The 14,559-nt window shown below is 41.5% G+C and overlaps 1 protein-coding gene across 1 annotated transcript in view; it reads left to right on the forward strand.

Annotated features, from left to right (window-relative positions):
- LOC128643992 (forkhead box protein K1) overlaps positions 1-13,910 on the forward strand; it is a 56,295-nt gene extending 42,385 nt beyond the window's left edge. The window contains exon 3 of the mRNA XM_053696759.1: positions 13,549-13,910. Within this exon, the coding sequence (XP_053552734.1) occupies positions 13,549-13,895 (347 nt within the window). The 3' untranslated portion in view covers positions 13,896-13,910. The remainder of the gene's footprint in view (positions 1-13,548) is intronic.
- The last annotated feature ends 649 nt before the right edge of the window (positions 13,911-14,559 follow it).

A 14,559-nucleotide genomic window follows, 5' to 3' on the forward strand; every position in this document is an offset into this window, starting at 1 on the left:
AAAGCACCACCAAATAAGTTTGAAGTATTTATTGATATTCAGAAATGTATCCGCAAATTAACGTTAAAACGCTATTTTACCAAGAATCCATGTAATAGAGGTGATCACAATCCAGAATATCTGGAATTTAAAGATTTAGACACTTCTACGAGATCTTGAGAGACAAAATACTAATGTCTCAGACTCTACTAGTGAAGGTTCTATACCAATACCAGATCTCATGAACTTGACTGTTCATGAGGAAGAACAACTTATTATTCACTCTAATTTTAAGAACAAATCAAATTTTTATCCTATAGGGACTCAGGGTGATCAGATTCCAGTGTAAATTAGTAATGGAGGATTTAGAAAAGGCTTTTGTTAAACCAAACAAATTTATCAACAAATTTTCAGACAACCTCACCACCCTTGAATGAAAGTCACTAACAAATCTTAAAGATAATAATAATATTGTCATCCGGAGTGCGGACAAGGGTGGTGGAATTGTCATACAAGACAGAGATGTATACTTACAAGAGGCTTATCGCCTATTAGAAGATGATACCACCTACTCTATTTTGGAGAGAGACCCCACTGTGGGGTATACTATAGATCTTAAAACTCTTCTATGTAAAGCAAAAGAAAAAATGGTTATAACCAATGAGGAATTTGCTTTTTTATTTGTGGCCTCCCCGAAAATTGCAGGCTTTTATCACTTGCCTAAAGTCCACAAGGACCCAAGCAATCCCCCAGGTAGGCCCATAGTCTCTGGTATAGATTCACTTTGTAATCATCTATCCCAATATGTGGACCATTATTTACAACCCATTGTACAGAAGACTAGGGCCTACCTGAGGGATAGCACTCAAGTCATTACTAACTTTGAGGGTATACCTTGGAAGGATGATTATTGTTTTGTCACATGTGATGTGACTTCCTTATATACCTGCATCCCTCATATATTAGGTAGTAAGGCTATTTTGAATGAATTAATGAGATGGAACATTCCCAAAGATCATATAGACTTTATCGTTGACTCTATGTTCATTCTTGAACATAATTATTTTCTCTTTGAGAAAAAATACTACAGACAAATAAGGGGGACGGCAATGGGGACGACCTTTGCGCCCTCTTATGCGAACTTATATGTCAAGGATTTTGAAAACAATCATATATGGTATAACAATCCATTTTATAAAAACATTATTAAATTCCATCGCTATATCGATGATGTGTTGATTCTGTGGCAAGGAGAAGAGGCAGATATTGGCAATTTTATTAATTTTATGAATGGAAATAGCTACAATCTTGTTTTTACTGCTAATATGTCTAATACTAAAATAGAATTTCTAGATTTACTTCTGTATGTGGATGAAAATAATCAGATAGCAATTACCAATTTTAGGAAACCAACTGAGAAGAATAGCTATATAAATGCTACAAGTGGACATAAAAGAAGTTGGGTTTCGAATGTTCCGTATCAACAATATTTACGAATGCGTAAAAATTGTACTCATACGTCTCATTTTCTATCTGAGGCTGCTATTTTGGATAAAAAATTCTCTGACAAGGGATACAAAAAAGAACTTCTAGAAACAGCTAAAGATAAGGCCTTGAGTGTTCCTAGACATGATTTGTTGAACAAAAGCAAACCCCCTAATGTAAAGAATAATGTAACATCTGATACTCCTAGGTTCATTACCCGATACAATGAGGGTTATAGTTCTATACAAAAAGTCCTCAATAAACATTGGTCTATTTTAAAAACTGACCCTATACTAGGTAATATATTAGCAGAAAAACCACAAGTCATTTTTAAAAAAGGCAAAAATCTTAAATATATTGGCTCTGAGTAAGCTTAGGGACCCCAATCCATCAGTAGATAATGCACGTAATTGGCTAACTGCCAAAAAGGGAACTTTTAGATGTTTGAAAAAAGTGTGCAATATGTGTAGTCATGTAGACAATTCATCCAATTTTTCCAATTGGGATGGCACCCAGAATTTTAATATCAATTGCAGAGCTACATGTGATTCCACCTTTGTGGTGTACCTCATCAATTGTGGCTGTGGTTTGTTCTATGTAGGGCGCACAAAAAGAAAAATAAGAACCAGAACCAATGAGCACTTGTATAATATTAAAATTGCTAAAAAAGAAGAAAAACCTATCAAACATAGTGTTCCCCTTCATTTTTTGGAAATGCATAACTGTAATCTGTCTTCTCTTAGGGTCAAAGTTATAGATTGGATTCCTCCGAATATTCACAATAGGCTCCTAGCTCTAAGACAGCAGGAGACATATTGGATATATAAAATTGGTAGTTTGGCCCCTAGAGGTTTAAATATTGATTTGGACCTTGCAGCATATATGTAATTTATTGAGGTCATATTTTTTAGGTCTAACTTTATAGTACTATGTGTTAATGCTTAAATATCGCCTTTGTTAAATATCACCTCTATTTCTTTATTACTTTTCTCTAATAATTCCCATAGAATTTCTGTGTCAATATATGTATTTTAATCCTATACATAGAGTCTAGGTAGGTAGATTAATTTTAAAGGTTATGAATTTTATGAATTTTTGAAGGATCATGTATTTGACTTTTATGAATTTAAAAAATATTTATAAAATATTTATTTTTTATGTATTTTGTTTTGTATTGTATTGTATTTTATATGTATTCTATATGTAATTTTTTAATGTATTTATATAATCCTGTTATTACTTATTGTATAAATGGACACATTTTTTTCAATGCTGGTTACTATCATACCAATATACCAATAGAGGGCGCTTCTCTCCTATGGTATAAATAGATGGCCCATAGCAGCTCTCTAGCATTCAATTTGTACTACTCACAAATAACCCTTGAAGTCCGGCCGGGATCCGGACGAAACGCGTAGGAATACCGCAACTAGTGCTCCTGTGCTCCGGTCATATTATCAGCAACAGCGGTCTAGGAGGCTTAGGCCTGCAGGGGGACGCTCCGGTGCTGGATCCTTATAGTGACGTCAGACGCCGACTTTGTTCGGCGGTCCTTTTGAAACCTGGACATATCTGCCTGAGGATCCGGTCTTATACTGCGGCTGTTTATGAACTTGGTGCTCCAATCTACTTACTTGAATGTAAGGTTTTATGTTGATTATATTCATTTGTTGTTACAATAAATAACTCAAGGCTTCTTGCGCTTTTTGTACTCCTTTGCCCTAGAGATTCTGAATACATGCCGAACCCTTCAGTCCAATCCTCGGCCATCAGTGGCTCAGTGCATGGAGGTAATTGGATTGGACATCATTCAGTTTGCTCGTTTTCATCTCAGACCTCTACAACTGAGTGAGCATGCTCAGGCAGAGATTATGCAAATTTTTCTCCTCAGATAGATCTGGATCAGGAGACAAGAGACTCTCTTCTTTGGTGGTTGTCGCCGGATCATCTGTTCCAAGGGACGTGCTTCCGCAGACCCTCATGGGTGATAGTGACAACGGACGCCAGCCTTCTAGGTTGGGGCGCAGTCTTTAATTCCCTGAAGTCTCAGGGTGTTTGGACTCGGTTGGAGTCTCTACTTCCAATCAATATTCTGGAATTGAGAGCAATATTCAATGCGCTTCAGGCTTGGCCTCAGTTGGCTTCGGCCAAATTCATCCGTTTTCAGTCGGACAACATCACGACTGTGGCTTACATCAATCATCAGGGAGGAACAAGGAGTTCCTTAGCGATGACAGAAGTATCCAAGATAATTCGATGGGCGGAGGCTCACTCTTGTTATCTGTCAGCAATCTACACCCCAGGAGTGGACAACTGGGAAGCTGACTTTTTAAGCAGACAGGCGTTTCATCCGGGGGAATGGGAACTCCATCCGGAGGTCTTTGCCACTCTGATTCTCAGAGTACGACTATTATTAATATTGCTAGTCTGTTTAACATGTCTGACACTGAGGAGGATATTCCTTGCTCTATGTGTTTAGATGCCACTGTGGAACCCCCTCTGTTTTTTGTCCCTCGTGTTCTGAGAGGGCCTTACAATGTAAAACACAAATTTTATGTAAAGAAAATGTGTCTAAGGATGATTCTCAGTGAGGAGAATCGGGGTATACCGCTAACTTCTCCCCAAGCGTGTCAACCTTTAACACCCACCCAAGCGACACCTTGTTCTTCAACCACGTCTACTTCATTTACTCTGCAGGATATGGCTGCAGTTATGTCAACTACCCTTACAGAGGTTTTATCGAAGTTGCCAGTGTTACAGGGCAAACGCAGTAAGACAGAAATCAATGTGAATACTGAGTCCTCTAATGTTTTGTTTGCTATTTCCGATGTACCCTCACAGGGATCTGATTTGGTGGTGAGTGAACTTCTGTCTGAGGGGGAACTTTCCGATTCAGGAAGTGCGTTACCTCAGACGCAGATGTTCCAGACGTTCAGTCTTTTTGTCAGGCTTTAACTAGAATTAAGCTTGTGTTTAGACCAATTTAGTTCTTAATGTTCTTCAAGGGGTTCCGTTTGAACCCATGCATTCCATAGATATTAAGTTATTATCTTGGAAAGTTTTATTTTTGGTTGCCATTTCTTCTGCTCGTAGAGTTTCGGAGCTTTCAGAATTACAATGTGATTAGCCTTATCTTCCATTCTGATAAGGTGGTTTTACATACCAAACCTGGTTTCCTTCCTAAGGTTGTTTCCAATAAGAATATTAATCAGGAAATTGTTGTTCCTTCATTATGTCCTAACCCTTCTTCTAAGAAGGAGCGTATGTTGCATAACTTGGACGTCGGCTGTGCCCTGAAGTTTTACTTGCAGGTGACTAAGGATTTTCGTCAATCTTCTTCATTATTCATTGTCTTTAATGGAAAGCTTAGCGGTTGGAAAGCTAAGGCTACCTCTTTCTTTTTGGCTAAAGAGTATCATCCGTCTGGCATATGAGACTGCTGGACAGCAGCCCCCTGAAAGAATTACGGCTCATTCTACTAGGGCTGTGGCTTCCTCATGGGCATTTAAAACGATGCTTCTGTTGAACAGATTTGCAAGGCTGCAACTTGGTCGTCTCTTCACACTTTTTCCAAATTTGATACTTTTGCTTCTTCTGAGGCTGGTTTTGGGAGACAGGTTCTTCAAGCAGTGGTGCCTTCCATTTAGTTCCCTGTCTTGTCCCTCCCGTTTCAGGTGGAGGGAAGGGAGGAGCTATATATACAGCTCTGCTGTGGTGCTCTTTGCCACTTCCTGTTAGCAGGAGGATACATCCCACAAGTAAGGATGAAATCCGTGGACTCGTCATATCGTAGAAGAAATACATTTATCAGGTAAGCATAAATTTAGTTTTTTTTCAGGGGTATCTATCTCGGGGTGCATGCTTCTGGAGATTTTCCTGGGTAATGTGACCAATATGCCAATCTGCTGGGCTAGTAAGAAGTCTACTCTCCTTTTTAACATTTTGGAGTAGAGAGCAATTTGCAATGTTCTGAGGGCTTGGACTTTTTGGATGAGTCGTCATTAGCTTGGTTCCAATCGGATATTATTACCTTATTGGTTTATTTCAAACACCAGAGAGAAACTCGGGGTTCCTTAGCCATGTAGGAGGTGATTTGGATTGTTCAGTGAGCGGAAGCTCACAATTGTTGCCTGTCCTCCATTTTCAAGGGTGGACAATTGGATTCTGAACAAACAGATTATTAATCCCGGGGAGTGGGTTCTCGTCTGGAGGTCTTTTCAAAGTAAACCCTCAGATGTGGGGATCCGGAGTTCGCCTTCTGAGGGCTTTTGGACAGTATGCCAAATTTCCAAGGTATGGTTCATGGTCAAGTGATCCACTGACCGTCCCGATAGATGCTGGTGTTTTTTTCTTGGAATTCAGTCTGGCATTCCTATTCTCTGTTTTTTCGCCTTACACGAGTCATTGCTCGTATATTTTAGGAGAGAGCGGCTGTTTTTCTATTAGTCCCTGCGTGACCTTGCAGGTTTTGGTATGCAGACTTAGTGGTAATGGCATCTCTCCATTTTAGAGTCTGTCTCTGAGGAAGGATTTTCTGAGCAGAGTACATTCCTTCATATAAATCTTGTTTCTGTGATACTGCCTGTTCCTAGATTGAACGCTGGTTTTTGTCTATGCATGGGTTTTCTGAGTCGATCATTGAGATCATGACTCAGGCTTACAGGCCAGTTTCTAAAAGTTTTGTCATAGATTATGGCGTACATATCTTTTTCGGTGGGAATTCAAGGGCTTCTCTTGGGGTGGAGTTAAGATTCCTAGATTCTGGTCTTGTCTCTAGGATATCTGGAGCAGGGTTTGTCAGTACCCTGAAGGATCAGATCTCTCCGTTGTCTATTTTTGCTACATAAGCATCTGGCAGACGTAACTCATGGGCAGTCCTTTTGTCAGGCCTTGGTCTGTATCTGACTTGTGTTTAAGTTGGTTGCTCTACCTTGGAGCCTAACCTTGTTCTTACAGTTTTTGCGGCAGACTCTGTTTGAGCCTTTTCATTCCATAGATATTGTTTTGTTATCTTGGAAGACTATCTCTTCTGTTTAGAGAGTCTCGGAATTCTTAAATAAATGACAGTGTGATTTCCCTTATCTTTTCTTTCTTGCAGATAGTGTGATTTTTTTTTTTTTTTGTATTAACTTAGGTTTTCTTTCTAAGTTATTTTGGATAAGAACATTTTCAGAAAATTGTTGTTCCTTTTCTATGCTTAGTCCTTCTTCTCATAAGGAACATAGGTGGCACATCTTGGATGATATGCATGCTCTTATTTTCTTTCTGCAGGCGTCTAAGAATTTTTGTGTTTTTTCTCTGGGAATTGTAAAGGTCAGAAAGTTTCTGCTACTTTTCTTTCCTTTTGGTGAAAAGTATTTTTCGTTTGGATTATGAGACTGCTTAACAGCAGCTCCCTGAGAGAGTTGCAGCTTTTTCCTTTAGGGCTGTGTCTGCTTCTTCGGTATTCTAGGATGAAGCTAATGGGGAACAGATTTGCAAGGCTGCAACTGGGTCCTCTTTGCATAATTTTTCCAAATTTTACGAATTTTATGTTTCTTCTGTTAAGTGTGATCAGTCCACGGGTCATCATTACTTCTGGGATATTAACTGCTCCCCTACAGGAAGTGCAAGAGGATTCACCCAGCAGAGCTGCATATAGCTCCTCCCCTCTACGTCACTCCCAGTCATTCTCTTGCACCCAGCAACTAGATAGGTCGTGTGAGAGGACTATGGTGATTATACTTAGTTTTATATCTTCAATCAAAAGTTTGTTATTTTAAAATAGCACCGGAGTGTGTTATTACCTCTCTGGCAGAGTTTGAGGAAGAATCTACCAGAGTTTTGCTATGATTTTAGCCGGAGTAGTTAAGATCATATTGCTGTTCTCGGCCATCTGAGGAGTGAGGTAAACTTCAGATCAGGGGACAGCGGGCAGATGAATCTGCATAGAGGTATGTAGCAGTTTTTATTTTCTGACAATGGAATTGATGAGAAAATCCTGCCATACCGATATAATGTCATGTATGTATACTTTACACTTCAGTATTCTGGGAGAATGGTACTTCACTAGAATTACACTGTAAGAAAGACATAAAGCTGTTTAATAACTAGAGATTATGTTTAACGTTTTTGCTGGAATGTAAAATCGTTTTCATTTGCTGAGGTACTGAGTGAATAAATGTTTGGGCACCATTTTTCCACTTGGCAGTTGCTTAAATCTGTTTTTTCTGTCAGTTTCTGTTCTCCCTCACTGCTGTGTGTGTGGGGGAGGGGCGCTTTTACTATGCATCAAATATTTCAGTCAGCAACTCATTGTATTCCCTGCATGATCTGGTTCATCTCTACAGAGCTCAGGGGTCTTCAAAACTTATTTTGAGGGAGGTAATTTCTCTCAGCAGAGCTGTGAGAATTATAGTTTGACTGAAATAAAAACTTTTATTCTGTAATTTGTTTCCTGCTTTCAGAAATTGTTATCTTTGCTAATGGGATTAAACCTTTGCTAAAGTTGTGTTGTTTACAAGGATTGAACTGTTTCAATTTATTAATTTTTAACTGTCATAGATCTTCTGTGCTTCTTAAAGGCACAGTACGTTTTAATATTATTCTATTTGAATTGTATTTCCAAGTTGCAAGTTTATTTGCTAGTGTGTTAAACATGTCTGATTCAGAAGATGATACCTGTGTCATTTGTTGCAATGCCAAAGTGGAGCCCAATAGAAATTTATGTACTAACTGTATTGATGCTACTTTAAATAAAAATCAATCTGTACAAATTGAACAAATTTCACCAAACAACGAGGGGAGAGTTATGCCGACTAACTCGCCTCACGTGTCAGTACCTACATCTCCCGCTCAGAGGGAGGTGCGTGATATTGTAGCGCCGAGTACAGCTGGGCGGCCATTACAAATCACATTACAGGATATGGCTACTGTTATGACTGAAGTTTTGGCTAAATTACCAGAACTAAAAGGTAAGCGTGATCACTCTGGGGTGAGAACAGAGTGTGCTGATAATATTAGGGCCATGTCAGACACTGCGTCACAGGTGGCAGAACATGAGGACGGAGAACTTCATTCTGTGGGTGACGGTTCTGATCCAAACAGACTGGATTCAGATATTTCAAATTTTAAATTTAAACTGGAAAACCTCCGTGTATTACTAGGGGAGGTGTTAGCGGCTCTGAATGATTGTAACACAGTTGCAATACCAGAGAAAATGTGTAGGTTGGATAAATATTTTGCGGTACCGACGAGTACTGAGGTTTTTCCTATACCTAAGAGACTTACTGAAATTGTTACTAAGGAGTGGGATAGACCCGGTGTGCCGTTCTCACCCCCTCCGATATTTAGAAAAATGTTTCCAATAGACGCCACCACAAGGGACTTATGGCAAACGGTCCCTAAGGTGGAGGGAGCAGTTTCTACTTTAGCTAAGCGTACCACTATCCCGGTGGAGGATAGCTGTGCTTTTTCAGATCCAATGGATAAAAAGTTAGAGGGTTACCTTAAGAAAATGTTTGTTCAACAAGGTTTTATATTGCAACCCCTTGCATGCATTGCGCCGATCACGGCTGCAGCGGCATTCTGGATTGAGTCTCTGGAAGAGAACATTGGTTCAGCTACTCTGGACGACATTACGGACAGGCTTAGAGTCCTTAAACTAGCTAATTCATTCATTTCGGAGGCCGTAGTACATCTTACTAAACTTACGGCGAAGAATTCAGGATTCGCCATTCAGGCACGCAGGGCGCTGTGGCTAAAATCCTGGTCAGCTGATGTTACTTCTAAGTCTAAATTGCTTAATATACCTTTCAAAGGGCAGACCTTATTCGGGCCCGGGTTGAAAGAGATTATCGCTGACATTACAGGAGGTAAAGGCCATGCCCTGCCTCAGGACAAAGCCAAAGCCAAGACTAGACAGTCTAGTTTTCGTTCCTTTCGTAATTTCAAAGCAGGAGCAGCATCAACTTCCTCTGCACCAAAACAGGAAGGAGCTGTTGCTCGCTACAGACAAGGCTGGAAACCTAACCAGTCCTGGAACAAGGGCAAGCAGACTAGGAAACCTGCTGCTGCCCCCAAAACAGCATGAATTGAGGGCCCCCGATCCGGGATCGGATCTAGTGGGGGGCAGACTTTCTCTCTTCGCCCAGGCTTGGGCAAGAGATGTTCAGGATCCCTGGGCGCTAGAGATAATATCTCAGGGATACCTTCTGGACTTCAAATACTCTCCTCCAAGAGAGAGATTTCATCAGTCAAGATTGTCAACAATCCAGACAAAGAAAGAGGCTTTTCTACGCTGCGTACAAGAGCTCTTGTTAATGGGAGTAATCCATCCAGTTCCACGATCGGAACAGGGACAGGGGTTTTACTCAAATCTGTTTGTGGTTCCCAAAAAAGAGGGAATTTTCAGACCAATCCTGGACTTAAAGATCCTAAACAAATTCCTAAGAGTTCCATCGTTCAAGATGGAGACTATTCGGACAATTTTACCTATGATCCAAGAGGGTCAGTACATGACCACTGTAGATTTAAAAGATGCTTACCTGCACATACCGATTCACAAAGATCATTACCGGTACCTAAGGTTTGCCTTCCTAGACAGGCATTACCAGTTTGTGGCTCTTCCATTCGGATTGGCTACAGTGCCAAGAATCTTCACAAAGGTTCTGGGTGCTCTTCTGGCGGTACTAAGACCGCGGGGAATCTCGGTAGCTCCATACCTAGACGACATTCTGATACAAGCTTCAAGCTTTCAAACTGCCAAATCTCATACAGAGTTAGTGCTGGCATTTCTAAGGTCACATGGATGGAAGGTGAACGAAAAGAAAAGTTCACTCGTTCCACTCACAAGAGTTCCCTTCCTGGGGACTCTTATAGATTCTGTAGAAATGAAGATTTACCTGACAGAGGACAGGCTATCAAGACTTCAAAGTGCTTGCCGCACTCTTCATTCCATTCAACACCCGTCAGTGGCTCAATGTATGGAGGTAATCGGCTTAATGGTAGCGGCAATGGACATAGTACCCTTTGCACGCTTACACCTCAGACCACTGCAACTGTGCATGCTAGGTCAGTGGAATGGGGATTACTCAGACTTATCCCCTTCTCTGAATCTGGATCAAGAGACCAGAAATTCTCTTCTATGGTGGCTTTCTCGGCCACACCTGTCCAGGGGGATGCCATTCAGCAGACCAGACTGGACAATTGTAACAACAGACGCCAGCCTTCTAGGTTGGGGTGCCGTCTGGAATTCCCTGAAGGCTCAGGGACTATGGAGTCAGGAGGAGAGTCTCCTGCCAATAAACATTCTGGAATTGAGAGCAGTTCTCAATGCCCTCCTGGCTTGGCCCCAGTTGACAACTCGGGGGTTCATCAGGTTTCAGTCGGACAACATCACGACTGTAGCTTACATCAACCATCAGGGAGGGACAAGAAGCTCCCTAGCTATGATGGAAGTATCAAAGATAATTCGCTGGGCAGAGTCTCACTCTCTTGCCACCTGTCAGCAATCCACATCCCGGGAGTGGAGAACTGGGAGGCGGATTTCTTAAGTCGTCAGACTTTTCATCCGGGGGAGTGGGAACTTCATCCGGAGGTCTTTGCCCAAATACTTCGACGTTGGGGCAAACCAGAGATAGATCTCATGGCGTCTCGACAGAACGCCAAGCTTCCTCGTTACGGGTCCAGATCCAGGGATCCAGGAGCAGTCCTGATAGATGCTCTGACAGCACCTTGGGACTTCAGGATGGCTTACGTGTTTCCACCCTTCCCGTTGCTTCCTCGATTGATAGCCAGAATCAAACAAGAGAGAGCATCAGTGATTCTAATAGCACCTGCGTGGCCACGCAGGACTTGGTATGCAGACCTGGTGGACATGTCATCCTGTCCGCCTTGGTCTCTACCTCTGAAACAGGACCTTCTGATACAGGGTCCCTTCAAACATCAAAATCTAACTTCTCTGAAGCTGACTGCTTGGAAATTGAACGCTTAATTTTATCAAGACGTGGGTTTTCTGAGTCAGTTATTAGTACCTTAATACAGACTAGGAAACCTGTTACCAGAAAGATTTACCATAAGATATGGCGTAAATACCTACATTGGTGTGAATCCAAAGGTTACTCTTGGAGTAAGGTTAGGATTCCTAGGATATTGTCTTTTCTACAAGAAGGTTTAGAAAAGGGTTTATCTGCTAGTTCATTAAAGGGACAGATCTCAGCTCTGTCCATTCTGTTACACAAACGTCTGTCAGAAGTTCCTGACGTCCAGGCTTTTTGTCAGGCTTTGGCCAGGATTAAGCCTGTGTTTAAAACTGTTGCTCCACCATGGAGTTTAAACCTTGTTCTTAATGTTTTACAGGGCGTTCCGTTTGAACCCCTTCATTCCATTGATATAAAGTTGTTATCTTGGAAAGTTCTATTTTTAATGGCTATTTCCTCGGCTCGAAGAGTCTCTGAATTATCAGCCTTACATTGTGATTCTCCTTATTTGATTTTTCATTCGGATAAGGTAGTCCTGCGTACTAAACCTGGGTTCTTACCTAAGGTAGTTACTAACAGGAATATCAATCAAGAGATTGTTGTTCCTTCTTTATGCCCAAATCCTTCTTCAAAGAAGGAACGTCTACTGCACAACCTGGATGTAGTCCGGGCTCTAAAATTTTACTTGCAGGCAACTAAGGAATTCCGACAAACGTCTTCTCTGTTTGTCATTTACTCTGGGCAGAGGAGAGGTCAAAAAGCTTCCGCTACCTCTTTCTTTTTGGCTTCGTAGCATAATTCGTTTAGCTTATGAGACTGCTGGACAGCAGCCCCCTGAAAGAATTACAGCTCATTCTACTAGAGCTGTGGCTTCCACTTGGGCCTTCAAGAATGAGGCCTCTGTTGAACAGATTTGCAAGGCTGCAACTTGGTCTTCGCTTCATACTTTTTCCAAATTTTACAAATTTGACACCTTTGCTTCATCGGAGGCTATTTTTGGGAGAAAGGTTCTTCAGGCAGTGGTTCCTTCTGTATAAAGAGTCTGCCTATCCCTCCCGTCATCCGTGTACTTTTGCTTTGGTATTGGTATCCCAGAAGTAATGATGACCCGTGGACTGATCACACTTAACAGAAGAAAACATAATTTATGCTTACCTGATAAATTCCTTTCTTCTGTAGTGTGATCAGTCCACGGCCCGCCCTGTTTTTAAGGCAGGTAAATATTTTTTAATTTATACTCCAGTCACCACTTCACCCTTGGCTTTTCCTTTCTCGTTGGTCCTTGGTCGAATGACTGGGAGTGACGTAGAGGGGAGGAGCTATATGCAGCTCTGCTGGGTGAATCCTCTTGCACTTCCTGTAGGGGAGCAGTTAATATCCCAGAAGTAATGATGACCCGTGGACTGATCACACTACAGAAGAAAGGAATTTATCAGGTAAGCATAAATTATGTTTTTTGTCTCGTCTGAGGCTTTTTTTGGGAGAGTTTTTTTTAGGCAGTGGTGCCTTCTGTTTAGGTTCCTGTCTTGTCCCTCCCTTATCTGTGTCCTCTAGCTTGGGTATTGATTCCCAACAGTAATTGATGATGATCCGTGGACTCACCGTGTCATTAGAAAGAAAACAAAATTTATGCTTACCTGATAAATGTATTTATTTCTTGACACGGTGAGTCCACGGCCCACCCTGTTTTTCAGACGGTGTTTTATATAAACCTCAGGCACCCCTACACCTTGTGCTATTTCCTTTCTCTCCTTTCCCTTTGGTTGAATGACTGGGGGTTGTGGGTAGGGAAGTGATACTTAACAGCTTTGCTGTGGTGCTCTTTGCCGCCTCCTGCTGGCCAGGAGTCATATTCCCAACAGTAATTGATGATGATCCGTAGACTCACCGTGTCAAGAAATAAATTTATCAGGTAAGCATATATTTTGTTTTTTGTAAGACAACTGCTTCAGCACAGTGTTCCTTGAGTTTTTAGCATATCACTTGCACACCAAGTGCACTTTATAGAAAGCAGCTGTTTAAGTAGCACTCAAATAAGTGTAACCATTTTATAAGGACATAAGTACAACTTGTGTGTAAATGACATCTGGGTTAAAGTCACATTTGTTTTGTCATCTTCTAACAGGTCATGAAGAGAAAAAGACTATTGCGTTTGCTACGATTCCTACCCTTCCCTCTTCCAGCCGTGTCATTCAGACCGTAGCCAGCCAGATGCCACATGGGGTCCCAGGGCAGACTGTCACCATCCTGCAGCAGCAATCGCCTATGACCCTGGGGCAGCACCAGCTTCCTGTTAGAGCAGTGACATCGAACGGGAAGCATATTCTGACCAGTAATAACATGGCAGGCAGCACATATGGTAAATATACTCTTCCTGTACCACCCCTGGGGTTAGAGGTCGCAGTCTACACCAGAGTTTCTCAACTCCAGTCCTCAGGACCCTTAAAAGGTCAGATATTCATTGGCTGTTAAGGGTCCTGAGGACTGGAGTTGATAAACACTGGTGTAGGCACTCTCTAGTCCTCCCCAGGAAAATAAATCTCCTCCTGTACTTCTAAGCGCAGCTGTAGTGTGCACATTACCCACAAGCGTTATTTTCTATCATCTGTTTATAATTCTGTCACTCTGTAACCAGCACTTCTCCTGCATGTAAATCGCATCATTTCTTTCATGTAATTGGCAATAGTCCATGAGCTAGTGACGTATGGGATATACAATCCTACCAGGAGGGGCAAAGTTACTAAAACCTCAAAATGCCTATAAATACACCCCTCACCACACCCACAATTCAGTGTTACAAACTTTGCCTCCTATGGAGGTGGTGAAGTAAGTTTGTGCTAAGATTTCTATGTTGACATGCGCTTCTCAGCATTTTTGAAGCCCGATTCCTCTGAGTACAGCGAATATCAGAAGGACGTGAAGGGAGTATCACCTATTGAATGCAATAGTTTTCCTCACGGGAGATCTATTTCATAGGTTCTCTGTTATCGGTCGTAGAGATTCATCTCCTACCTCCCTTTTCAGATCGACGATATACTCTCATATTCCATTACCTCTACTGATAACTTTTTCAGTACTGGTTTGGCTATCTGCTATATGTGGATGGGTGTCTTTTGGTACAGGAGCAAATAAAACC

Source organism: Bombina bombina, unplaced genomic scaffold (assembly GCF_027579735.1).
Source record: "Bombina bombina isolate aBomBom1 unplaced genomic scaffold, aBomBom1.pri scaffold_78_1, whole genome shotgun sequence".
NCBI classification, from domain to species: domain Eukaryota; kingdom Metazoa; phylum Chordata; class Amphibia; order Anura; family Bombinatoridae; genus Bombina; species Bombina bombina.